The sequence below is a fragment of the Gorilla gorilla genome, chromosome 12 (genome assembly GCF_029281585.2).
Source record: "Gorilla gorilla gorilla isolate KB3781 chromosome 12, NHGRI_mGorGor1-v2.1_pri, whole genome shotgun sequence".
Taxonomy (NCBI): Eukaryota; Metazoa; Chordata; class Mammalia; order Primates; family Hominidae; genus Gorilla; species Gorilla gorilla.
The window spans coordinates 43191864-43218945 of NC_073236.2; the positions used below are offsets into that span (position 1 = coordinate 43191864).

General features: G+C 39.7%; 1 protein-coding gene and 1 long non-coding RNA gene across 8 annotated transcripts; one reads left to right on the forward strand and one right to left on the reverse strand.

The window, feature by feature from the left end:
• Positions 1–238: 238 nt before the first annotated feature.
• Positions 239–3813, reverse strand: LOC129531852 (uncharacterized). The gene is made up of 2 exons (XR_008677291.2): positions 1455–3813; positions 239–1364 (listed from the first exon to the last, which is right to left on the reverse strand). It is a non-coding gene; the product is annotated as an uncharacterized lncRNA (long non-coding RNA).
• A 49-nt stretch (positions 3814–3862) lies between these two features.
• C12H2orf49 (chromosome 12 C2orf49 homolog) lies at positions 3863–27032 on the forward strand. Of its 7 annotated transcripts, XM_055378958.1 has the most exons (6): positions 3863–3992; positions 5882–6048; positions 9138–9264; positions 9391–9513; positions 11621–11695; positions 15564–15886. In XM_055378958.1, the coding sequence occupies exons 1-5, from the start codon at positions 3894–3896 to the stop codon at positions 11675–11677; spliced, it is 573 nt and encodes a 190-aa protein (XP_055234933.1). In that variant the 5' UTR covers positions 3863–3893; the 3' UTR covers positions 11678–11695; positions 15564–15886. The 7 variants fall into 7 exon arrangements, with proteins under 7 accessions (XP_055234933.1, XP_018876535.1, XP_018876533.1 ...); XM_019020990.3 differs by lacking the exon at positions 15564–15886 and adding an exon at positions 26003–27032 and having other exon boundaries at positions 9138–9513; XM_019020988.3 differs by having other exon boundaries at positions 9138–9513.
• The last annotated feature ends 50 nt before the right edge of the window (positions 27033–27082 follow it).

A 27082-nucleotide genomic window follows, 5' to 3' on the forward strand; every position in this document is an offset into this window, starting at 1 on the left:
TGGTGCGATCTTGGTTCACTGCAACCTCTACCTCCCGGGTTCAAGCGATTCTCCTGCCTCAGCCTCCCGAGTAGCTGGGATTACAGTCACCCACAACCATGCCCAGCTAACTTTTGTTTTTTTTTAGTGGAGATGGGGTTTTACCATGTTGGCCAGTCTGGTCTCGAACTCCTGACCTCAAGTGATCCACCCGCCTCAGCCTCCCAAAGGGCTGGGATAAAAAGTGTGAGCCACCACGCCCAGCCTGTTCAAGTATATTTTTGATACAATATTTATAACATATTTATAACATATCTTAACTATTACATTATCAACAACAATCAACACCAAGAGTCCTCAGTATATATTTTGTTCATCATGCATTCATTCCACAAACATTTACTGAGCACTTACTAAGTACAAGCACTGTGCAGGCTAATGGCTAAGTGAGGGATTCTAAGAAAATGTACGGACCCTGTCCCAGAGGAACTCACAATCTAGTGAGGTGACAATGTCAGGCATTGCAGTGTTTGTTGGTTCCCCACAGCTTTGTTCTTGTCAACTATAGTCACCAAATAAAAATGTTAGTGAATAAAACCTCAGGATCTTTGAGTGAAGCAAAAATCCTTATAGTTAGCTTAAAATGTTGAGTGCCTTATACTTACAGATGATAGTGTAGCGGGAGTAACCTTAGGCCTGCAAACTCAAATGTGTAACAAAGTTATTTTTTTTTTTCTGTAACTGAAATGTATTTCTATTTGAAGCCTCCATTTACCTGCAGTGGCAATAATCTTATCAACAGGAGGCCTTCCTCCTTTCTTTCAATTTGAAACCTCCATTTATCTGCAGTGATATTCTTATCAATGGGAGGCCCGGCCCTTTCTCCAGGGCTTTGTCAAGATTGGGGAGACTTCTGAAGTGCCAAGATGAGAAGAGAAAGACCTTAGGTCCTTGTGTCACTGGTCCCCACAGAAGTTCCGAGATGTTCTTTGTCCACTGTAGCGTTGGTTTTCAGTCTTTTGGTTTCAGGCTTGAGGGTTAGAGATGTCTGTGACTTCAATTCCCATGTGGTATGGCAGAATTCTCTGTGAGGCGGCCCTTCTGCCTGGACATACTTGAAGCATCACCTCAGAACTTGTTAGAAATACAAATTATAAGGCCTCCCCATCAACCTCCTAAATCAGAAAGTCAGCAGACTGCAAATTCTCCAATGTTCCATGCTACAAATGTTCTGCCCAGGAAGGAGTGGGCAGGCATCACCACTCTCTCCTTCCCTTGGAGGAGAGATGGTATGTGAATCTCATTCTAGTTCCTCCTCTCTTAATCTTGATTTTTTTTCCTCAGATGACAATCCTTCCATCTCAAGAGTTCTGCTTCAGAGGCACCTAGAATAATATTAATAGAATTAGTTATAAGCAAGGAAGAACTCTTAGTTTTAAACTGGGAAGTACTGGAAGAAAAAAAAGACATCTTACCTGCCACAAAACATTTTTGCAGATGAAGTTTAAGGCTTCAGGTTAGGCGATGGGTTCAGAAAACCACAGAGAGGAAAAGCACAACAAGAACCTGTAACCACTTTTTCAGACTATTAAACTCAAGGTTCTTCCCACTTAATGCCATCATCCTGCCCCTTTTTTCCTTTGATGACAATCAATAGGATACAAGAACTCTCCAAGGAGAGCCCACAGAGGAGGCATTTTACACACTTGAGCTCCAATCCTCACAACACTGTGAGATGGCTTATAATTTCCAACTCAGAGGGGAGGAAGCTACAGCTAAAGAGAGAGTGTATGTCCTAGGTGAGTAAAGAAGCCAAGGTTATAATACAACTGAGCTACTCCAAAGCCTGCCCTTTTCTCTAAACTGCCTTCTATGACCCATAACTTTGTAAAAATCAGCTACCAGTTCTTAAACACTTACTCTGTGTCAAGTGTGTTTATAATCTCTATAATCTCCACTCCTTTGATCATTCTTCACAGAAAGTGCTAACACAGCATTTTCCTGATGAGGGGACTGAGGCTGAGAAACTAACTCACCCAGGGTTTTGGTGCAACAAGAGTAAAACTTGAAATGAAGTCAGGTTTCTAGCCCCGGATTCTCCCAAGGTAGCTGCTTTTGATACTAAAACAATGTGCCTCCCGGTGAAGGAAATGGGAATAATACTAATCACACTTATTTCTCTATTGTAATGAAAATCAAATCGGATTTGAGAGATATGGAATATGATGATGTTAATACTATGACGCTAATACATTTAACTCCAATTTAAGACATTCAGACGCCTGCCTCAGCTCAGATTTAAGACTATTCAATTTTGGGCAAGTCATTTAATCTCTTTCTGATCAGCTTTCTTGGCACTAACATGAAAGAACTGGACTAACTTTTAAGTTTCCTCCCAGCTCTGAAATTCAGTTTCTAGACATAAAGTATTACATACATAAATGAGTAAGAAAAATTGGGAAACACTTCTCAGCTTTATCTTTTTGAGGAGCTCACTTCTAGTACTCTTTCACGGTTTATCTTTTGGCATCTTCAGAGTTCTTCATATTTTTGTAGACAATGCAATAATTTCCAATAAAATGATACATCATAGAGGATGCATACAATAAACATTCAGAACATACCTGCAAGTTTTATTTTTTATTTATTTTTTCAGACATGGTCCCATTCTGCCGCTCAGGCTGAAGTGCAGTGTGGTAATCCTACCTAACTGCAGGCTGGAATTGCTGGGCGCCAGTGATCCTACCACCTCAGCCTCCCGAGTAGCTAGTACTACAGAGGCACTACCATGCCTGGCTAATTTTTTTTTATTTTTTGTAGATATGGGGTCTTACTATGTGGCCCAGGCTGGCCTGGAACTCCTGGACTCAAGCAATCCTCCCACCTGAGCCTCCCAAAACGCCGTGATTACAGGCATAAGCCACCACACCCAAGTTTAAGTTTTAAATGTGCAAAATATTTAGGGATATGTATCTCTCCCATGAATGATGAAAGAGAAGCAGAAAATATTTCTTAGTAAGTGAATTACTAGGAATTAAGACTATAATTGATACCTACAGCAATTTAAAAAGTTACTTCATTGTACCTATTAATACATGCAGAAAAAATGTACTTGGATTTTATGCTTGCTACTTCCTCGCTCTTGAGTAAATTATCCTTTCTATGCATCAGTTTCCTCATCTGAAAAATAGGCATTCTAGTAATATGTACCTCATTAGGCTGTTCTGAGGAATGTGATAATACACGTAAAATGCAGTCCCTGGCACACTGTAAATGTCTAACAAACGTTTGGCAGCTATGACTGGCGTTTCCCAGCCCGTTATTATTTTTTACATGTGAGCAGGTTAATTCAGAGGATTACTTCAAGAAACAAATACTTGAATACCTATCTGTCTGTCCAAGCAGCCGGGGTTATAGGGAATTCACTACATAAAGCCTCTGGTCTTACATTATATAGAAAGGCGATGAAGAGACAAGAAACAGGTTAAACAGAAAAACACGATAATTTCACACACAACCACTGCCATATTTAAAGCACTGTACACCGGCCCTCGGAGCCAGAATTCTTTCCCTTGAGGTTGCCCCAGGAATCCCTTTGACCTCTGCCATTGGACGTCACAGAAGGCGCGACTAATCGTGGCTGGCTCCCGGAGCTTCACTCTTCCCTCTCTTCCTGCGAAACTTGACACGCCATTTGTTTCTACGTCTGACATCCTCTTCTTTTCTCTGGTCCGTGGGAGCTTTTGCAAGCGGGACCAGGCCCCAACACCAGAACCAGCAGCGAGAGAAGGAGCCCGGCATGCGGCGCACTGAGAGTGACGACACACGCGAGTCTCCGCCCGAGTACGTCACTTCCGCAACGCTTCCTTCGCAGGGTTTTGTGGGTAGCCGACTGGGGTCTCCTGGCGACGACCATGGCGGGGGATGTGGGCGGTCGCAGCTGCACGGACTCGGAACTGCTGCTGCACCCGGAGCTGCTGTCCCAGGAGTTCCTTCTCCTCACTCTGGAGCAGGTTGGGCGCGCCGGATCGGAGGGTGGGCGGGTGGGCCTTCCCAGGTGAGGCGCTTGCACCCGAGCTTGCCTTAAGTAGCCCTCGGCAACCACGGACACTCCCGCCGGGTTTGTGTCACTCTCCACCCACACAGACCAGGCAGCTGTCCCGTCGCTCCTGCTCCTCGCCCCCTCTCCAAAAGTGAGACGTCCGTAGAATATCAGGAATGCTTGGGAAATAGGGCTTATCTGTCTGAGTCCCGATGGCTTGTAAAGAGGAGTCCCAGGCGACACCCCCTGCCTGTGTGTAAGCCCCGACCTGAGGAAGAAAGAAGCGTGGAATAGACATGGAATGTAGAAATCATGGACTGTCAGGACTGGAAAGCATCTGAGAAACCGTCCATTCCACACCCTCTAATCGTTTAAAGGTGATAAAAAGAGTTCCAGAGAGATGAAGTGACTTGTTTAAGGTCACAACATCTGTAAATGGTACTTCCGGGAGGAGAATTCAGGGCTCCTGGCTCTCCATGTAGTGCGTGCTCTTTTCCAGCTGGTGTGGCCTCTGATAATAGGAGAAAAATGAGAAAGGAAAAAAGTGATGTTTTAAGTGATAGAGAATTACTGGAAGTTTCCTAGGGGTTTATGTAGCGTATTTTGTTGTTTTTCATATGGCTTTCCCCTTAGTACCCTATCTTTGTTGAATTTCAAGTCCTCTTGCCACGTAGAGCTTAATTATGTCAGTAAGTTTTTACCTGTGGTTCTCAAACTTTTTAGGTACTTAAGAATGAGTCGAGGGCTTGCTAAAACACAGATTGTTGGGCTCCGTCCTCAGTTTCTCGTTCAGTAGTTCCGGAATGTGGCCTGAAATCTTGCATTTTTATCGAGCTTGTTGCTGGCCCAGAGAGCATGCTTTGACAACCACTGTTCTAAGGCAATACTTTCCAAAGTAATGGGCTTATGAATTCTCTGGGAATGTTGTCCAAGAGAATCCTGGTAGTTTCCCCTCGAGTAGGGGCTAAAAATAGATTAGTCTAATATACGAAAGAGAAGTAAAATGTGCTTTTATTAGTTTTTGTTAGAGGATATAGGCTTGTCAGTGGTACTAAACACAAATGTTTTCAAGCCTTTCTGAGTTGAAATTGAAGAGCCTGTGATCTCATTTCCATTCTCATTTCTCCTTCTTAAATCCAAACTCTGTCTTCATGACTACTCCTGTGCTTATGCTATGTTTTTCATGATGTCAAGAACAAATTGGAAAATGAGGAAGAATTTGGTGATTTAGGTAGAGATGGTTGGACAATGACTGGAAGCTTACTTGAAAGGACCAGTGAAAATGGGGTGCAGGCTTTTCTAATGATGTAGTGCTACTGTCGTCAGTATGGGAATAACAGTTTCTATTTGTGGTATTATTTGAAATCTTGGTAGTTAACTTCAATTTAGGAAGCACCAGATTAGAGAAGCACGAGAAATATAAGACAGACTGAGACCTTCATCCCACTAATCTGATCATGATAGTAACACTCAAGGTAGCTTACTGACAGAATGTGGTGATTATTGTTAATCATTGTTAGCTTTCTTTTGTCAACAGGCAGTCTCCCATTTTCAGTCCCCTTTGTATATTAAGATAATTTTACTGGAAATGATCTTTCATGCTTGGTGTGTTGGCTGAGCAGTTGTGGACAGCAATCCCTGTCACACTGAGAAAATATGACCATTGTTTTTAAGATGAGGCTGAACCTAGTATCTACAGAATTTAACGTTTAACACTGTCTCTAAGTGTGCGTGTTATTGTGAAAATGGTTTTTTATAATTTGTTATTTAAGCAGTAATGTTTTACCATGTTAGGTAAGGTGGTTACTTGTTAAAATTAAAAACGTTGTTTTGAAATTACTTTTGTTTCCTTTCCCGCAGAAGAACATAGCTGTTGAAACTGATGTAAGAGTAAACAAAGACAGTCTTACTGACCTTTATGTCCAACATGCAATACCATTGCCTCAGAGGGATTTGCCGAAGAATAGATGGGGGAAAATGATGGAAAAGAAAAGAGAACAACATGAGATTAAAAATGAGACTAAAAGGTACTTTTTGGTGGTTCTAGCTTTCAATTTATCTTATATAACTAAAGTTATATATAAGTTATTGATTTTTCCTGAGATAAACTTAAGTAAAAAATTTATTTACTCAATAACTATCTATTGAGCACCAGGCACTGTGCGTATAGCAGTGAATAAAACTGACAAAATTCCCTGCTCATATTTTTGATGGGAGAAACATAACAACAGTTAAGATATGGTATTGTTATATAGTAATAAAGGCCAGGGAGAAAGATTACAATTTTTGGTAAATTATCCAGGAAGATCTTAGTGAAAAATGACATTTTAGTAGAGAGACCTGTAGGAAGAAGAAAACAAGCTAGCATTCCAGGCAGAATACAAGAGGCTGGATCTGGAATGTGCCCATCATATACCAGGAACAACAAAGCAGCTATCAGGGCTGGGTGGAGAAGTAGGAAGAACGAGTTGTACTGGGGGCAAACGGGAGAGATTGTCAGATCATGTAAAGCTTTGTAAGTCATTGTAAGGACTTTGGCTGTACTTAGATGAGAAGCCACTAGCAGGTTTTAAGCAGAGTGGTGACATCATTAGATGTACATTTTGACAAGATGACTCTGGCTGCTGTCCTAAGAAGTGATTTAAGGTGTGTGGGGAGGGGAAGGGGTGTGTATAAGACTGGAAGCAGGGAAACAAATTAGAAGCCTGTACTGTAATCCAGGCAATAGATGGCAACAGCTTTGACTACAATAGTAAATTTGGTGGCTTGGAGCATGCATGTATTTTGAAGATAGAGCCAATAGGATTTCCTGAATTTTGAGGAAAAAGTCAAGTCAGGTTAAACTCTAAGGTCTTTGAATAATACACAAATGAAGGGCCTGTTAACTAGCTTAAGTTATGCTATTTAAAATTATTTAATTTCAAAAAAAGTTTTATAAAACCACAAGCAAGTGATTTTTTTCTTTTTTAAAGAAAATTACATTTGATTAATCAGTGTTGTTGATTGGTTAATAAGTACAAAGTGTCCTAAGATCCTTAAGTGAACTCTTCTGTGTCTATTATATTTCAAGTGGATACTATTGATCAATTAATTTTTTTTTAGGGCCTTCTATTTGTAAGGCACCATCATAGGCAATCCACTAGAAGCAGTGAGAGAAGACAGAGTAGGAGGGTAGGGGTAAAGGGGAGTATGTTCCTCTGAGTTTTAATCTCTGTTTTACAAAGAAAAACTTAATGATTGAGATTATTCTCCAATTATGAAGAATAGTCGAAGAATACATGTCTGCTCATTGTCTTTTGGAAAATACACACACAGTCTGACCTTTGATCAAGAATGCATTTTAGATTGACCATTTTAGCTTGATGGTTACTTTACTTACTAGTACAGACTATGTAGTGGTGTTAACTTTCATAAATATGGGTTACACTGCATATGGCTTTTAATTTACTTTTGCTGTTATTCAGCCAGTATTTTCCTCTTGATCAGCACATTCAGGCATATTGTTCTAGTAAGCAAAACTTTATGTGCCAGTCATACTTTCCTTTGAAGCAATCTTTGTACAACTGTCTTGATTAGTCCCCCAAAATCATTTTGGAAAGGATCTTTGACTCTATTTTTTAAATTCACAATTGAATCAGAGCATTAAAACTGGAAGGATCCAAGAGATAATCTTGTATTGTTGAACTACTTATTATTTTATCTGTGGAGGAACCGAGATCCTGAGAAGTGCTATAACATGCCCAAGGTCACACAGAGCTAGGACCAGGTCCATAGCAACATAGCCCTGTGCTTCTCAAACTTTAATGTGCCTCTTGAGTCTTAGATTAAACAAGCTGTCAAACCCTGCTCTCAGTCCCTGTTTCCCTTCTACAAAGGCAGTGGGTATACAGTGAGCTTACTTCTCATTTTCTACCAAATGATGTTCAGTGATGACCCAAGAATTGTTGAGTTTGGCCAACTGCCTAGGAATATGGTTAAAAGGTGAGTTCTGATGTATTCAGGTTGATGCCCCAGATTCTCCATTTCTTACAAGCTCCTAAGATACTGACGTTGCTGTGCTGGTACTGCTGGTCCCTGGATCACACTTTGAGTGGCAGGGCTAAAATGTTCTTCCTGATAACTGGCTATCTCAGATTCTTTTAACGTGTTTAATTAAAAGGGTTTTTTTTTAGGCCAAGAGCAGTGGCTCACGCCTGTAATCCCAGCATGTTGGGAGGCGGGCGGATTACCCTGAGGTCAGGAGTTCAAGACCAGCCTGGCCAACATGGTGAAACCCCGTCTCTACTAAAAATACAAAAATTAGCTGGGCATGGTGGCATGCACCTGTAATCCCAGCTACTCGGGAGGCTGAGGCAGGAGAATCACTTGAACCTGGGAGGCAGAGGTTGCAGTGAGCCGAGATCGTGCCATCGCACGCCACCCTGGGCAACAAGAGCGCAACTCCGTCTCAAAAATAAATTTTTTTTCAATTAATCTGTGATATAGATATTATCTGAGGTATAATAAGTAATAAGCAAATGGATGCTTTCATTATTAACCTTTACTATTAAGAGTGGAAATTAGATTTCCAGAAGGTAAATATGAGACACTTGCCAAATTTTACAATTGAACTTGTACAAATGTCATAGTTACGATTAGTTTAGAAGATGTCTTGGCTTTAGAGACCTTTACTGAATGGAGTAGAATGCTGTGCCTCATTTGTAGATTGCTACTGTGGTAGTCTTGGTATAGTTTTATAGTTTATCATCCTTTTAAAATACTAACTGATTACATGGTTAAGATAACCCTATCAATAAGCTGGTGTTTGTTTTTTAACTAGGAAATCTCATTTTAAGTTCCAGGGCTAGATGGTTAATTGATGTTTTAAAAATAGCTGCATGTTGTGTATACATTAAAGCTAACTTTGAATTTCTTGTACATAAATATTTTAAACTTTGAAATAAAACACTAGGAAATTCTTTCATTTAGAATGAACATAGAAAATTTCATTTTTAATAGTCTCAGATTAGTCTTATCAGAAAATCTTTTTGTTTACTGCTTATTTTAACTTGAATTCCAGTGAACTGGTTTGCCATTCCAGATGGTATTTTTCAAGAGTGCATCTCTTTGATTTCAGGAGTAGCACTGTAGATGGGTTAAGGAAAAGACCCCTCATCGTATTTGATGGAAGTTCAACAAGTACAAGCATAAAAGTGAAAAAGACAGAGAATGGAGATAATGATCGACTGAAGCCTCCCCCTCAGGCAAGCTTTACCAGTAATGCCTTTAGAAAATTATCAAATTCCTCTTCGAGTGTTTCACCCCTAATTTTGTCTTCCAATTTGCCTGTGAACAATAAAACGGAACACAATAATAATGACACTAAACAGAACCATGACTTAACGCATAGGAAAAGTCCTTCAGGCCCTGTGAAGTCGCCACCATTGTCCCCTGTTGGAACTACTCCAGTGAAGTTAAAGCGAGCTGCTCCTAAAGAAGAGGCAGAGGCCATGGTAAGTATGGGGGTGGTTTCCATGCTGGTAAGTGGTCTGAATGAAACTTGAGCAGTCTGCCTCATGACGGGAGGTGGGTCGACTGTGCTACATTCTGTTCTTGAACCCTTTTGATGGTCTGTCTGATTTGTATAATACAACTTATTACTCCAGTACTTGAATCCTGGAATTTTAAAATCCATGGTGATTAATGTTTTTAAAAGTTCACTCAAGTTATTTCTGCTTAAAATACGTAGAGAGAGGATCTGTTAGGCAGTTTTCCTAGATATTTCTCATTTAGTTCCTTTAACTGTCTTGGAACTAAAACAGATAAATATTCCTTTATTAGCAAGGTTTAGAACATTAAGTAATTTGTCCAGGGTCACACATTTATTAAGTAGCATTTGGGGCCTGACCTTAAGTCTGTCTGTTTGTGCATACCTTAAAACCACACCAGACGCCAGAATCTTTTTAAGATTTACCACTTGCCTCGCCTACTGCTCAATTTACCTAGCTTAGTGGGAATAGCAGAAGTTGGGGAAATCTATTATGTTGTGCTCCACTATGTTGAATCATTTGGATGCTTGTTGGCACATTTAGTGCAGTTAACACAATGTATTAGAGTTTAATTTGTGAGATGATTTATATATATATGTATAAAATATATATAGGCGCTTCAGAAAAGTGCTTTTACTTTTAAATACCTAGTAGTTTAATAGCCATTATTCTGTAGAATACTTTGCCTTTATTATTATTATCATCTAATCATGTATCAAAGTGATCAAAACTCAGAAAATTTAAACATTCTAAAATAGTAGACTGGAAAAAGAAAACCACCTGACTGGTCATGAGTTTTTTACTTTTATTAGTTCATTGAATCCTTTCAGTAACTATGAAGTAGGCATCTTCGTTATTCCAATTTCACAGATAAGGAAACAGAAACTTAGTAAATTTAAATAAGTTTGTCCAGAATTCCAGAGTTATTAGTAAGCCACCAGGCTGCGATTTGAATTTAGGTTTGTTTGATCCCAGGGCACACACTTCGGAGGCCATGCTTCCTCCATACTCCTTTCAGCTACCTTTGTGGGAGAGAGGAGGAAAGTGTGGGATAAGAGTTAGAACAATAAAGCCACATCTCAAATATTGCCATAAGGAGTAAGCCTCAGAGAATTTTTTTTTTTTCCAGGCTCTTAAACAGCATTTCTCTACCCTACAAAATTTTACTGCTTTATAGATATGAGATATATATATATATATATAGAGAGAGAGAGAGAGAGAGAGAGTGTGTGAGAGAGCTATATGTGAAACACTAAGGATAAAAGATTCTTTTTTATGTAGGGCCCACATATAAATCTTTTTCTTCTTATTAACATTTCCCATTGACTTTGTGTTTTTGTTGTGTTGTTTGTTTTTTGAGATAGAGTCTTGCTCTGTCTCCCAGGCTGGAGTACAGTGGTGAGATATCAGCTCACTACAACCTCCGCCTCCCAGGTTCAAGCAATCCTCCTGCCTCAGCCTCCCGAGTAGCTAGGATTACAGGCGCCTGCCACCACACCCAGCTAATTTTTTTTTTTATTTTTGTAGAGACAGGGTTTCACCAAACCTGTTGGCCAGGCTGGTCTCAAACTCCTGACCTCAAGTGATCCACCTGACTCGGCTGGGATTACAGACGTGAGCCACCTGCCCAGCCTATTTGCATTGATTTTGGATTGTTAAATTGTAAAGTTGATGGAGGAGATAGGTTGGACAGGGAGAAAGCAGATCTGGAGCAGTTAGTGGTTTTCAACTCTGATTGTATGTTAACATCACTTGAGGAGCTTCCAAAAAAAGCAAAAAGAAGTCAGAGCCTTATCCCCCTACCTTTTATGGATTCTGGTTTAATTGGTTCTGTGATAAGACCAGGCCTGGGGCATGTTTTTAAGTGCTCTAAGTTATTCTAAACTACACACATTTGAGAACCACAGAGCTAGAGAACTCACCCCTGTTTCTTTGAATATATTCCCACCAGATGGCAGCAGTGATCTTCCATTAATACATTAATAGTAAACCTTGGTTGTTTAAAATGTTCATTTTAGTTGTTTTCTGATATTTCTGCAAGTATAAACTGATTTCAGTTCATGTCTTTCAGAATAACCTGAAGCCCCCACAAGCAAAAAGGAAGATACAACATGTTACTTGGCCCTGAAGAAAAGTTTCCAAAAATGTAAATATACTGTAACTGTAGTTTTTCAAATATGTTCATATATATTGACAATATTTACAGAAATCCTGATTATTGTGGAATTTTCTTAAGAGGTTTCAAATAGGTTTAAAAAAATAAAGGATTTATTTTCCTTCCCTTCTTCCCTCCCTCCCTTCCTTTTTTAAAATTCTTGCCTGTCTTGCCCTGATTAGGAAAGAATATCTTTTTAAACCAATGGCTTAGTATATGTCATTTATATTGACCCTACTGAAATTATTAGCTACAAATGTGCTATAAAGCATCCATTGAATTGGCCAGGCGCAGTGGCTCACGCCTATAATCTCAGCACTTTGAGAGACTGAGGTGGGCAGATCACCTGAGGTCAGGAGTTTGAGACCAGCCTGACCAACATGGAGAAACCCCGTCTCTACTAAAAAATACAAAATTGGCTGGGCATAGTGGTGCATGCCTGTAATCCCAGCTATTCAGGAGGCTGAGACAGGAGAATCGCTTGAACCTGAGAGGCGGAGGTTGCGGTGAGCCAAGATCGCACCATTGCACTCCAGCCTGGGCAACAAGAGCAAAACTCCATCTCAAAAAAAAAAGCATTCAGTGAATTTTCAGAGTTACTCTCATTAGCCTTATTCAGAGTCTTTGGGGGAAATTTGAGATTTTTGAGATTTTTTTTAAAAACTCAAATATTTTACTAGTTTGCCTGCCATTTTATTTCTTTTACAAAGCAGAAGCATATACCAATTTATCACAGTATTTTAGTAAATATTGCAACATTCATCCTTAAAGGTTCACCAAGAAAAGCATCTTTGTAGTAGTGCTGGAAAACTATTCAGAATATACAGATAAAAATGCTGTTCTTTAATTGCTTACATTGCTTCTTCCCATAAAAAGCAAAAAGGAATCAGTGCTTGCTATTGCTCCTTTCCTTGAAGTTGTAACAATTGATACATATATTATGAGTTGACTGGTCGATTCTGTACCTGGCCCATCCTTTAGAATGTTCTTGTCATGTAGCAGTCCTACGTACTCTTTTCATGAGCAGTCTGTGATCTCACTCTGTGAGTTCAGCTATTACTCGCTCGTGGGAGCTTAATCTTTTCAAAATGAAGTTGATTTAAAAAGTCTTCAGGCAGAGTAATCATGTTAGAGGTGGTATTCGATGGAAGAAAGTTTAGAGAGTTAGGAGTGGGGGTAGAATTCTAGAATTTATAAGAGTCCAGGAAGCATAGCAGTGAGCTGCAAAAATTAGTGTAATATGGAGTAGGCAATAGAGGAGCTACTGGAGTCGGAAGTCACTGCAGAGTGCAACATAGGAAGATGGACTCCTAGCTTACGTGAGATTCCCTGCAGCTGTAATATAGACAATTCCCACATGGCTGTTCTACACAGAATTACCTGCTAAGATTTTTTGTTTATTTTTGTTTGAGTGGTATTTTCACTCCAATTGTATAGTGGAAATCAGTGGGAAAATAGGGTTTACCTTGTATTCATGAGTTCTAGTTTCTACTGTTCTGCTATGTGTTTCTAAGCAAGAGCAAAGGGTACTTCATACTTTTTTCGTTATATGATTGATCTTCAAATTGGGATTTACCTTTTTCAATATGTTTTAAAGTAGTCTTATTCCTCTTTTGATTTGTTAAACAAGCATTTTAGTTCAGCTATTGAATAGCCTTCCAAAAAATTAATTCAGCCTTGCAGGTAAGTACCATACTAAGACTTTAACCCAATAGTTTTTAATCATTCTGCCTTTATTCCAAACTGTAAATCTGTACACATAAGATAAAACATACTAAGTATTGCATAAATTGTTAACGTTACAGTAAATTGTTATCTGCAGGGCTGACAGACATAATGTTGGTGGGCAACTGTGATCCTATACATACATATATGTAAAAGGAGATTTTAGAAGTGCAGATTATAGAGTAGATTGACAAATTTTATTTTATATTCAGTTGTCCTTTTTGCTTCCATCTGTGTTTCTCTCTTAGTTGAGAGAGAGTTAGCCATTTGACGATTTTAAGTCAGTGGGAACTTATTTTTAGTTACTCAATAAAATTAATATTTTATTTGTATTTTAACTTACAGAGTAGGTTGGTAATAACAGCTGAACTGTGTAACATTGTTGCTTCAAATTGAAGTTTATATTATGAACATTCAGAATCAATGCTCATGTAGCAGCATATTATTGAGCTATTTTGAGTTTGAAATGTGGAGAAACGCTAAACCATGTACTATGTGTTAACATAATCCCACCTTCTTAGAGCTTTGTTCCTTCTGAAGGTGTGTAGATACAGCTTGTCTTGAAATGTCTTTCTCCACATAATGAAGCATGCTGAATGCTGGGAATCTGGAGCAGCAGCCCTAGGAGCCCTGAGTTTTGAAGTGTTTTGGTTTGCTTCAAAGGTTAGAAGAACTTGATATGTATGGCAAACAACTTTAGAATACTAGTTACTCACTAACATGAGGCGGGTAATGTTGCTCTAGATTCTATATTCCAGTAAAGCCAGCTTTTCTTATTATTGGAGTAGGCAAATGAATGGCATTAGAATTAGTGGGTGGCTTGTAAGTTGTAGTTATAGGCGCTTTACCACTTCCTGCCATTAGCAGGCATCCTTGTTTTTTCTTCTTTTCCCTCTTTGTTCCTTCTTTTCCCTTTCTCCTTATACATTTTCTTTCTCTACTTTAATTCTCCTTCCTCCTTACTGTAGATCCCAATCTTCTAGCTTAGGTTTGCAAGTCATATTGCTTGGCCCTCCTCATTCACTGAGAGGTGAAGATAGGCTGACCCCCTGTCCTCTTACATTTGAGGGATCATAGACTGCTGTGTGAATTCTGGAAAGTCTCAGGTCCCTACAGCACCAGGGCACTGAATGGCTTCTCAATGGCTGTAGAGACAGTACAGTTTTCCAAAGCAGCCTAATTCATCTGGACAGCTACCAGGCACTTTGGAAAGTTGGTTCAGTTACTACTATGAGGCCATAATATATTTGCTGGTATTAAAATTCTTCAGAATTGGAATTACTATTTGAAATAATATTTTGGTTGACTTAAGTTTTGAGAGACAATTCTAAAATTGATCTAGAGACTCATTCAATAGCAATGTGACCTTTTAAATACTTACATTAAGTAAAACTGCCAGTAGATTAAATCATATATATATATATATATATATATATATATGTAAGAGCTTCCTCTTATTTACTACTGTTGAACTTCAGTAATTTTTAGAGGCTAAATAATGGTCAGAATGTTTTTAAGTGTGCTCTTTTATTACATGCTTGTGCAGGTTTTGTAATTCAGTACAGAAAAGTTTAACCTTGTACATTTTTGTATGTAAAAAGTCTTTTAAGTAGCCTTATCCTTATTTAAATAAACAGAATAAAATTACCTTGAGTAGGTCTGTTATTCTTATTAAAATGGAAAAATGCTCTGTAATGACTTGATCTGTTTTTATTTGAGTGAACAATTTTGGAAAGTATTCTTTATAGTACAACTTTCTATACCTGGATTGATTAAGATCAGATGTGATTCGAGTAGTCCAGCCATATCTTGTAGCCCTTCTTTGAATGAGAGGGTGGCTGGAGTGGTCTGGTGCTGGGATATCACGGTGCTACAGAGCCTGACATGTTGACTGTCACTACATGTTGAGGGATGGAAATAGAAGTCTCTGAACTTCCCATGTAATATTAAAGCTCTTAACAAAATGAGACAAACTAGAGATTCAGTTGAGAGATTTTATGTTAGAGTGATCTGGAAAAAAGTTCATTTCTAAACTGCTATCTTAATATTATTATATTTGGAGACTGATGCTGTAAATTAAATAACTTGGAAAAGACTCAGGTAACTTTCTACTTTGTCTTTTGTTTTGTTTTAGAGATGAGGTCTTGCTCTGTCGCCCAGAGTGTAGTGCAGTGGCATGATCATAGCTCACTGCAGCCTTGAACTCCTTGGCTCAAGTGGTCCTCCTGCTTCAGCCTCCTGTAGCTGGGACTACAGGCATGCACCACCATACCCAGCTTCTACTTTGTACTTAACACATAGATTCTTCATTTTTTTTGTCTGGACAGAAGAGACAAAAATCTTATTTCCACTTAGATTGTTTTTACTAAAGTGCATTTTGCTAACTAAAGTGCATTGCTTTTTCAGTTGTTTAGTAGCTTGATCATCTTATTGTGGAATAAAAAATAGAGATTTGAATTGCCTGTGTATTTGTTGAGTACGTACTATGCTAGCTCTTTCTTGGGAATGAACAAGGCAGATTAAGTACTTGCTTTCATAGAGAAAACAGACAGTGAACCATGAAATAATGAGTAATTGTAATGGTAGAAAGTAAAACAGGGTCAAGAAATGGTGAAGGATGAAGAAAGTAGGATGAGAAGCTATTTTAAATACAGTGGTTAGGAAAGGCCTCTGAAGATACTATATTTTGAAGAGAGCATGCCTAAGGCATAGCTATGGAAAGCTTTCAGGAGAAGCATTCTACATGTGTCCAATTTTAGATGGCTGCATACTCCTCCCATCAAGGCTGGAGTCAGCTTCCCACCACTTGTATGTGGACCTGGCTTTGTAACTTGCTTTGATCAAGTGAATGCTTCTACTCTTACACTTGAACTTCTGCTTGCAGCCATGTGAAAAAGCCCAGGCATACCCACTGGAAATACATGGCTCACCCAACAGCCAGCACTAACTGCCAGATGTGACCACTAGTCACCTATCCCCCCCCCGGTCTAGCTGCCGGCTGACTAAAGCTGTATGATGAGCTTCCTGGTGGGATCAGTCCAAATTGATGACTCTCAGAATCATGAGTGAATAAAATGGGAGTTGTATAAAGCCACTAAGTGTCGGGGGTAGTTTGCTACCCAGCAGTAGGTAACAGGTCCCACACAAGGGCAAAACATGAAAGCCCTAAGGCTTACTAGGTTCTTAGAACAGAAAGACTGGTGTGGCTCCAGTGAATGAAAACAGGGGCAGTGGTAGTATAAAATGAAGTCAAAGAAGGTAGGCAGGAGCCAGATGATGTATGAATGTAGGACTTTGGATTTGATTCTAATACCAATTGGAAGCTGTTTGTTGAGACTTACCCAAGCATTCAGTTTAATCAAAAATAGACTAGTTGAGTAAGTCTGTAATAGCCCTATCTTTTATCCTCAAGTAAAATTAGCCAAGTTTTGTTTTCTTTTTTAATCTTCAGGTAAATAAACTAAAACTTACTTTGACTAACAAACCTTTAGGACACTGTAAAATGCTTTACCAGTTATGGTGAAAGACAAATGCTTTTCATAAATATAAAACCATCCTATCTTTCGAAGCCTTCTGTTATGTCTGTTCTGCCTTGCTATATAAGTTTTTAAAATAAACTTTTAAAAAATAAACTAGGACAGTTAGATTTCTGGAGAAATTGCCACAGTAGTACAGATTTTTAACATACCCCACACTGTTTCCCTACTAACATACATTCATATGGTACCTTTGTTGAAATGACTCATTGTTAACTAAAGTTGTTAATTTTTTTCGATTTTCTGAGTTTTTCCCTAATACCCTTTTACTGTTCCAGGATCCTACCGAGGATACCATGTTATTTAGTTGTCATGTCATGTTAGGCTTCTCTTGGATGTGACAGTTTCTCAGAGTTTCCTTGTTTTTGATGACAGTTTTGAAGAGTAATGGTCAGGTAAATACCTGGAGAATGTTCCTCAATTGGGATTTTTCTGTTTTTCTCATGACTAGACTGGGGCTATGTGTTTTGCAGGGAGGACTACAGAGGTAAATTGCCATTTTCATCACATTATTTTGAGGACACATGCTGTAAACATGATACTACTTTTGAGGTTAACCTTAACCTCATTTGGCCGACGTAGTGTTTGTCATTTTTTTCCACTATAGTTATTGCTTTTCCCTTCTAAATGTCATTTTTGCCCACCGCCCCCCGCCCCCCAAAAAAAAAGGTTATTTCTGTTTCCCCTTTTCATACATACTGTGCTCTTTGGAACAAACTCACTTAAGGAATGCAGAGTTACTTTGCTGGTGAAGTACCTAAATTATTTGGAATTCTGCACAGGAGACTTAAGTATTCTCTACCATTAATTTTATTCAATGATTTATGTCAGTATGACTCATGGATACTTATTTTATATTTTGGGTTAAAGTCTAATGTGTGTTTTTGTTTTGTTTTGTTTTTTAACTCCAGTTCTTTCTGCTTTGGCCATTGAAAGCTCTTTCAGTTCGCTCCCGTTTCCCTGTGACTTATCCCATCATTGTGTTTTCTTTGAACACATCCTTTCTAGTACTATAGGATGCTCTCGCGTCATTTTGTATATTTCTTGCCCAAGCCCTAGAATGAGCCATTTCTCTAAGGAGCCTTTGCTCCTTTTATTAAAAACTGAGATCTGGGTACTAAGTATGCTGATTGCTACCGGGGTGTCATTGGTTTTAGGCCTCCTCAACTGACAGAGCAAGGAAATATATGTACCTATATTAACCCCTATAGGTGTACATTTCTATAGATATTTCTATATGTAACCATCTGTATCTATAGTAACTAAAACATGAGTTCATACTATGTCTCTAACTCTAATCTATTACCATATTGATCATTCCAGGCTTCCCTTGCATGTCTGGAACCTCCCACTCCAACAGTGAGAAACATGGCTCCTACCAACCACCATCCATTTACTTAATTGTTCAATTGCAGTACACATGTATAGAGGTTGCAGAATTGTTAGCCTGTACCCATGTGAGAAACGACTTTACCAGCTAGATGAGAGTGATTATGTTCATTCCTTTTGCCTTTAATCTTACAGACTCATTTCTAATGTTGCTTAAGTCATATCATTTTAGTTTCACAGTTTTGTTTTAATGAAAAAGAATGTCAAATAGACTTTTCTCTATTAACAACAACAAAATAAATCCCTAGACAAACATCCATTCAACAGTTTTAAGGTGTCTGTACTTAGGCTCTAAATAAGGAAATGGAGTAAATAAAACATGGTCCCTGTCCGCAAGGGCCTTTTCTTCTTTTGTTTGTTTGGGTTTTTTTTTTTTTTTTTTTCGTTTTTTTTTTTTTGAGATGGAGTCTCGCTCTGTCACCCAGGCTGGAGTGCAGTGGCAGGATCTCGGCCCACTGCAACCTCTGCCTCCTGGGTTCAAGCGATTCTCCTGCCTCAGCCTCCCAAGTAGCTGGGACTATAGGCACGCACCACCACACCCAGCTAATTTTTTGTATTTTTAGTAGAGACGGGGTTTCACCATGTTAGCCAGGATGGTCTCGATCTCCTGACATTGTGATCTGCCTGCCTCGGCCTCCCAAAGTGCTGGGATTACAGGCGTGAGCCACCGCGCCTGGCTGGGCCTTTTCTTCTTCTTAATCCCAGTTGTTCAATCTAGATAAAAATTTGAGAAGGAATCTGAAGAACATTTAACAATTAAAGTCACAGTATTCTGTGCACTAGGTAGTTTACTAGTTATATTTTTTAAATTCCTTGAAGCCTAGAGAAACCCATCAAAAACAAACAACTGGATTTTTCTTGTAGAAGGTCCTCTCTTAGTCCATTTTCTCTCCCTATAACAGAATACCACAGATTAGGTAATTGATAAAGACCAGTTTATTTGGCTCACAGTTCTGGAGGTCCAAGAGCATGGCACTGGCGCCTGGTGAGGGTTATCCCACGGCAGAAGGCAGAAAGACAGCAGCGAGTATGCAAAGCACAGAAGAACTCGGACTGAACTCATCTTTCTTTTTTTTTTAATCAAGAAATCACTTCCGTAATAACTGCCCTTGTGATAATGGTATTAATCCATTCATGAGGACAGAGTCCTCATGGCCTAATCTCTTCTTTAAGGCCCTATCTCTTAATAATGTTCCTATGGCAATTAAGTTTTCAACACATGAACTTTTGGGGGAGACATTCAAACCATAGCACCCTCAGAACGTAGTGAGTAAAATGCATACATGCGAATAGATGTCAGGGATGAAGTCAGTCTGCTCTTATTTTTATAATGGAGTTCTAGTCTCAATTTTTTTTTCTTTTTCACTGAAAGGTCACTACATACATTTTGGCATGTATGTCACCTGGACATTTCCTTCTCCGTGTTTAAAAACTCATGTATTTAGTTTTTACCCCATCTTCATCTCTATGTGTAAGAAAAAAGCCCACGTTTTAGGGGACGGTGGGCTAGGAGTCAAGATTTCTGATTTCTAGTGTGTTGGCCTCTTTGCAGTCTTGAGTAAGCTTTATTCTTCCTGGGCTTCCACTTCCTCCTTTGCAAAGCAGATGGATTTCACTCTTATCCTTAAGACTCTTCCAGATCTTATTTCTTGATATTTCTAGAATTAACCTTATGCTTATCCCTGAGCCTCTGTAATCTATCATTTAATAACTAGGCAGAAAATGAGAGGTGCCCTCAAGTCTGAATGGGCATCACTAAAGATGATTGAGAATTGAGTATATATTTTAAGTTTCTAAAGTAATATGATTAAGTGATACGCAAGTTAATATAACTTTTATTTTGCTTTAATATAACTAGTTTTACAAAGTCTTGTCCAAAGGAGTTAGAGTTTATTTATTGTGCTGACTTAAAGACTTGAGGGCAGCCCTCTGCTTACAAATTGGATAGTGTCTAGTTGTAGCAAGTCCACAATGTTCAATACATATACCTTGGGCTTCATTTTTGTGATCATAAGGTTTTCTTTGCTAGTTTCTAAAGTTCTGCTCTATTAACACCACTGAGTTCTTTTGCAGGCATTTCTCTAAAGTTTTTCCAGAGATAAAGCTTTCACTAAGGGCAATATTGAGGGAGTAGTAACCATTGTAGTTCCAGGGCACATTGCACCTCAGCAGATATATTTAATGAGTTTCTTGCCTTGTTTATGGTTCATGTAGAATGATTCCCTCATCAGTGAAACTGTTTCTTTGACTTACTTAAGTGACTAAATTTTCATTGTTCCAGTTGAGGGTAACTAGTTCTATTAAGCATTTTATTATACCCTGTCCAGGTGTGGTGGCTCACGCCTGTAATCCCAGCACTGTGGGAGGCCGAGGTGGGCTGGTAACTTGAGGTCAGGAGTTCAAGACCAGCCTGGCCAACATGGTGAAACCCCATCACTATTGAAAATACAAAAGGTCAGCCAGGAATGGTGGCAGGTGCCTGTAATCCCAGCTATTCGGGAGGCTGAAGCAAAAGACTCAACTGAACCCTGGAGGCAGAGGTTGCAGTGAGCCCTGATCGCACCATTGCATTCCAACCTGGGCGACAACAGCAAAACTCCATCTCAAAAAAAATTAAAAAAGAATTTTATAATATCCTAAATATTAAATATTATCACAAAGTTTAAGTATGTAATTTATTCTACAAGATAGTTGTGCATTTAAATCTTAAGCCAATGAAATAGATGTAATCAATGTAAATCTTAACATTGTAGAATGTGTAACAAAGTAGAAGTAACTAATACAATATTTATAATTAGGTTTTTCATTTGCTAAACATTAGAGAAGAAGGCTTGCTCTTAAATGGAAGGAGCAATTCTGCTGGGAAAAAAATGGGTTTTTTAAACATAAAAGCACAGAAGAGCTGACAGGCTAAGAGACAGCAAGAACCCAGAGAAGCAGGCAATTTTGTCTGATGCTCTGTTGAAACTCAGCTGTAGTTTAGGTGACTGTAATGTAAGGGAGAGAGAAATCAAATCTGAGTGTTCCAAGAGGGGAAACTAATAGGTATGACCTCAAAAAACACCACCACATATAAGTGTGAATTAGAAATACATCTTTCCTTTTCATGGATGGAGGGAGGGAAGAAAAAGAAGGAAAAGAAGGAAGGAAGAATAGGAAAGGGAAAGGGGACACAGTGGGGTGGAGGCAGGCAAGCCGACTCTCACACAGACTTGTAGCTAAGATTTACATCCCCAGGAAGGTGAAAGTAACTCTGGAAATGACTGGGAAATAGTTCTAGTCTGGTGGTAGCCCATGTGTCTAGTAAAGACAATGACAATCGTCTCTGCAGGAAGACATCCTTATTCTAAGTCTCAAGAAACACCCCAGATAACTTTTTAAAGGTAGTGATGAACACAAGTCAGAGCTATCCTTGCATACAAGAAAACAGTGGACCCAGTGTGGGCTGCAACAGAAACATCAGGCAGTAGAGACTGACCCCCAAAGGTTTCACGTACTGTAATAATCAAGTAAAGATCAAACAAGTTGGCTTGCTGTTTAATGAAAAAAAAGACAAGCTTTAAAGTAACTCAAAGTGTACTCAAGTGCACTCAAGTTCAAAGTGTAACATTTTAAACTTTTAAAATTTTTATTGAGTTATAATAAAATGCTGTAAACTTAGAAAAGTTCTAAGTTATATAGCTCAGGAGAAAAACGTGTGTGTGTGTGTGTGTGTATATCACTACCCAGATCAAGATACACAGTACAGCACAGGTGGCAGGTTTTTCTGTAAAGGTCCAGATAGTAAAACATTGCCAGCAAACCAATGCATAAATGAACATACATGGCTGTGTTTGAATAAAACTTTTTTGTTAAGAAAACAGACCAGGTGTGATGACTCATGCTGGTAATCCCAGCGTTTTGGAATGCCAAGATGGGGGGAATCGCTTGAGCCCAGGAGTTTGAGACCAGCCTAGGCAACATAGTGAGACCTCATCTCTACAAAAAAAAATTTAAAAAATAGGCATCAGCCAGGTGTGGTGGCTCACACCTGTAATCCCAGCACTTTTGGGAGGTCGAGATGGGTGATCACCTGAGGTCAGGAGTTCAAGACGAGCCTGGCCAACATGGTGAAACCCTGTCTCTACTAGAAATACAAAAATGAGCTGGGCGTGGTGGCAGGCGCCTGTAATCCCAGCTACTCAGGAGGCTGAGGCAGGAGAATCACTTGAACCTAGGAGGCGGAGGTTACAGTGAGCCAGGATCATGCCACTGCACTACAGCCTGGGTGACAGAGCAAAACTCCATCTCAAATTGACAACAACAAAACACACAGGCACACACACACAGCCGGGCATGGTGGTGCGTGCCTGTAGCCCCAGCTACTTGAGAGGCTGAGGTGGGAAGATCACTTGAGCCCAGAAGTTCAAGGTTACAGTGAGCTGTGATCATGCCACTGCACTCCAGCCTGGGAAGCAGAGCGAGATCCTGTCTCAAAAAAATAAAATAGGAAAGAAAACAGGCAGTGGGCAGAATTTAGCCCAGGGACCATAGTTTACAACCCCTGATAGAGAACATTCCAACATCTCATTGGTTTAGTTTTGCCTGTTGACATTTGTTTTGTGTACTTTTGTATATGTATGTTTAATTTCCCAATTTAATAAAAAGTCTTAATCATATAGCTATATTATTTTACATTTAGCCAGAGTTTTCTCATTATCTTTGGCATTCAGCATTTTGAATGTAATGTGTCTGGGTATGGTCTCTGCATTTATCTTACTTTGAGTTTATTGAGCTTCTTGAATATGTAGATTAATATTTTTCATCAAATTTGGGGCCCTTTTCAACCATTAACTCTTTTTTTCTTTTTCTTTTTTAAGAAGGTCTCACTATGTTGTGCAGGCTGGAGTGCAGTGGCTGTTCACAGGTGCTGTTTTCTCACACTGCAGCCTCAAACTCCTAGACTCAAGCAATTCTCTCACCTCAGCCTCCTGAGTAGCTGGGACAACAGGCGCATGCCACTGCACCTGGCTAGTCATGAACTCTGAAAAATATTTTCTCCTGTTCTTTTTTTCTCTCTCCTAGCCTTCTAGTCCTTCCATTACACATATGTTGGTATGCTTAATGGTTTCTCACATTTCTCTGAGGCTCTTTTAATTTCTCTTCACTCTTTTTTCTGTTTTTCAGATTGTATAATTTCTGTTGTTCTGTCTTCAAGTTCACTGGTTTTCTTCTCCCAACTCAAATCTACTACTGAGCCCCTCTAGTGAATTTTTCATTTCATTTAGTGTACTTTTCAACTTCAGAATTCCATTTGATTTATTAAAAATAATTTTTATCTCTTTATTGGTTTGTTTGGTGAGTAAAGTCATCTCTTGGTATCTGTGGGGGATTAATTCCAGGACCCCCTACAAATACCAAACTCCATGGATGCTCAAGTCTCTTATATAAAATGGCATAGAATTTGCATATAACCTATTCACATCATTCTGTATACTTTAAATAAATCTCTAGATTACTTATAATATAATACCTAATACAATGCCTACACATCACTTCATTTGCATGGATTCAACATAGTACTCAGCATGTGGAAAATCCAAGTTTTGCTTTTTGGAACTGTGTCAACTTTTTTTGTTTTTTTCCTAAATACTTTTGATCCACAGTTGGTTGAATCCACAGATGAGGAATCCATGGATATGGAGGAAGAACTGTAATTGTTCTTTTACCTTCCTTTTTAAAATATGATTTCCTTTAGTTCTTTGAACAAACATGTTTATATGTTCAGCCAGTGTTTGGTCAGAGGTTCTGCTTAAGCACTTTGAGCTAATAAGATTTCTGCTCTTTGCTGATGGATCTGTGTATGCCTTAGAGAATGCTTTCAAGTTTGTTTCACATCTGATTGCTCCTGAGTGGATACAGCCCAGTCCATACATACTTCCTGAACCTCAAGGATAAACCAGATTCCAGGAGGGCTCTTCTTGGCTATCTCTTTCTCTGGTTTTCTGTGTTAAACTTCTGGCTGGTCTGTCATTTTGCTTTTTGCTACTAATAGCATGGAGTTACCAGCCCCTTCCTTAATGGCTCACTGGCAAGATGTCTTATTGTTTTTGACAATCCCCTTAGGCAAAGATTTCTCGTTCTCCGTACCAAATACCAGTCCCCTTGGGCATAACTGCTGAGTTACCAGTCTCAGAGCCTGGATCTCCTCTGGGGGCTGGACAGCAGCCTGCTTCTCCAGGACTGACATCCCTTCTCTGTGAGTGGGTTGATAGCCGCTGATCTTCTCAGATTGCCCCTCCCAATGTGGAGCCTCCGCACTAAGCAGGCTAGGGTAGGGGCAACTGGAGCTCTACGATTCTCAGTCTGTCGCACCTGGGGCAAAGCCCTAGACCGGTAGCTGGAGGAATAGAGACCCCTTAATTTTTGGCTGCATTGGTCCAGAGTAGAGTTTGTCACATGAAGCTGGGGAGTGGGGATGGGATAGGATGAGGCTGTGGCTCAAATGCCACAGACTCACTGTTCTTTCTAATACTTAGTAGTGGATTTTCCTGAATGAATGTTTATTTGTTGTATGCTTCTGGGGAAATTTTCAGAGACTTTGTGTTGTGTGGTTTATATACAAGTAATTTCCTTCAGTAGGAAGAGGGTCGGTCAGCTAAGCCCTGCAAACCACTGTCCGTAAAGTCCTGTCAGTCAATGCTTTTAGCCCTGGCTGGGCTGCTTGGAGTCTGGCCTAAGTATACACGGTTCAGTTGTCAGCCAGAAATTTCTAAGTTCACGCAACGAACTTGGGGCTCTCCTTTTCAGGATTTTCTTCCTCACTTTCCAGAGGCTGTTTGTCCCGAACTCTGGCCTCTAGTTCCTCAGGCCAGTAAGACTGCAGGTTTCCTAACAGAGTTTTAGATCCCTGGCGGGGGCCTGCCATTGGATAAAAGGCCGAAACAGGAAAATCACCCAGTGTCGTTCTCTTCTTCCAAGTGTCTACCGCCCTCCAATATCTGCCTGCTTTGGATCGTGCTCCAGTGTTCTCAACAATTAAATAAATATTTTGTCCAGAATGACTGTTAATTTGGAGGAGAATTAGTCCAATTGGAGCTATTTACTAGAAGTGGAATTCCCCCTAACCGTTAATTTTAGAATGGGTAATTTAAGGTTGGGAGAGTCTATGGTTTTAATGAGGAACAAGTAAGATGTTCCAAAATGAAATTTGGAGTGCTTTTACTTTTATATTATGAAGTAGAAAACAGCAAAACAACTAACAAGGGATGAAATTATTCTTTTTAAGCAAAACCTCAAGTCAACTATAAAACCAAAAGACTCATTCCAGACATTATCAAACATTCTAACAGTGACTACCACTCAGATTAAGAAACTGATTTCACATATGCTGAGCATATATCAGACTTGATTTCCACCAAATTTTTCTGTTGCTCAGCCTATCATTTTATTATATTGCATTGTCTTAGAAAACTAAGGACAAAAAGGTCACTGATGCTCCCATTCTAAAGAGAACTGTGCAATGTTTTATCCCATACATTGGCTCCGTGCTTCCCAACTGTATACTGCTATCTGAGATTATTCCACAGACTACTGCCACACTAGTAGCTCAGAATGTTATTTTTACTGTAATGACTGTGTGTCTCTCCTGCTTTACTGCCCTTTTCAGAAACACTGAAGGCTCCCAGTGTGCCCTCAGTTGCGAGGGTGTTGAGAACATAAAGATGAACATGATGTCGTCTCTGGCCTCAAGTTGCTTATGTCCTTGTGCAATCTTTCACTTTATGGAAGTCGGTGTAAGATGTGGATCCGTAACACTGGGACAGAGCCGATAAGCTCTGCCAAGAAAAATGACCTGAAAATTGGCTTCACTGTCAGTTTATGTTACTGTGTCAAATGCAGAGGATTACATTCCAAGAGAAAGAGTATGGGAAAGACAGAGAAGGTAGCTGGGTGCGGTGGCTCATGCCTATAATCCCAGCACTTTGGGGGACCGAGGCAGGTGGATCACCTGAGGTCAGGAGTTCGAGACCAGCCTAACATGGTGAAACCCCATCTCTACTAAAAATACAAAAATTAGCTGGGCATAGTGGTGGGTGCCTGTAATCCCAGCTACTCAGGAGGCTGAGGCAGGCGAATCGCTTGAACGCGGGAAGCAGAGGTTGCAGTGAGCTGAGATTGTGCCATGGCACTTTAGCCTGGGTGACAGAGCGAGACTCTGTCTCAAAAAAAAAAAAAAAAAAAAGGGAGAGAAGGTAGCAAGGAAGAGGTGCCTGGTGCTGACTGAAGGCTTTTTTTTTTTGAGACAGAGTCTCTTTGTCTCCCAGGCTGGAGTTCAGTGGTGCCATCTCGGCTCACTGCAAGCTCTGCCTCCCAGGTTTACGCCATTCTCCTGCCTCAGCCTCCCGAGTAGCTGGGACTACAGGCACCCGCCACCACACCCGGCTAATTTTTTGTATTTTTCGTAGAGACGGGGTTTCACCATGTTAGCCAGGATGGTCTCGATCTCCTGACCTCATGATCTACCCGCCTTGGCCTCCCAAAGTGCTGGGATTACAGGCGTGAGCCACCGTGCCCAGCCGAAGACTTCCTTTAAAGGGTGTGATGCTATTCCAGTTGGCAATGCCCCAGGCCATTGGAACATTGGAACTGCACTTCATACAGTGACCATGGGACCATGCAATAAAGTGTTACTTAGACTCAGTGCCTCAACCTTTAATCATGATTTCACACACTGTGCCTGGCAAAA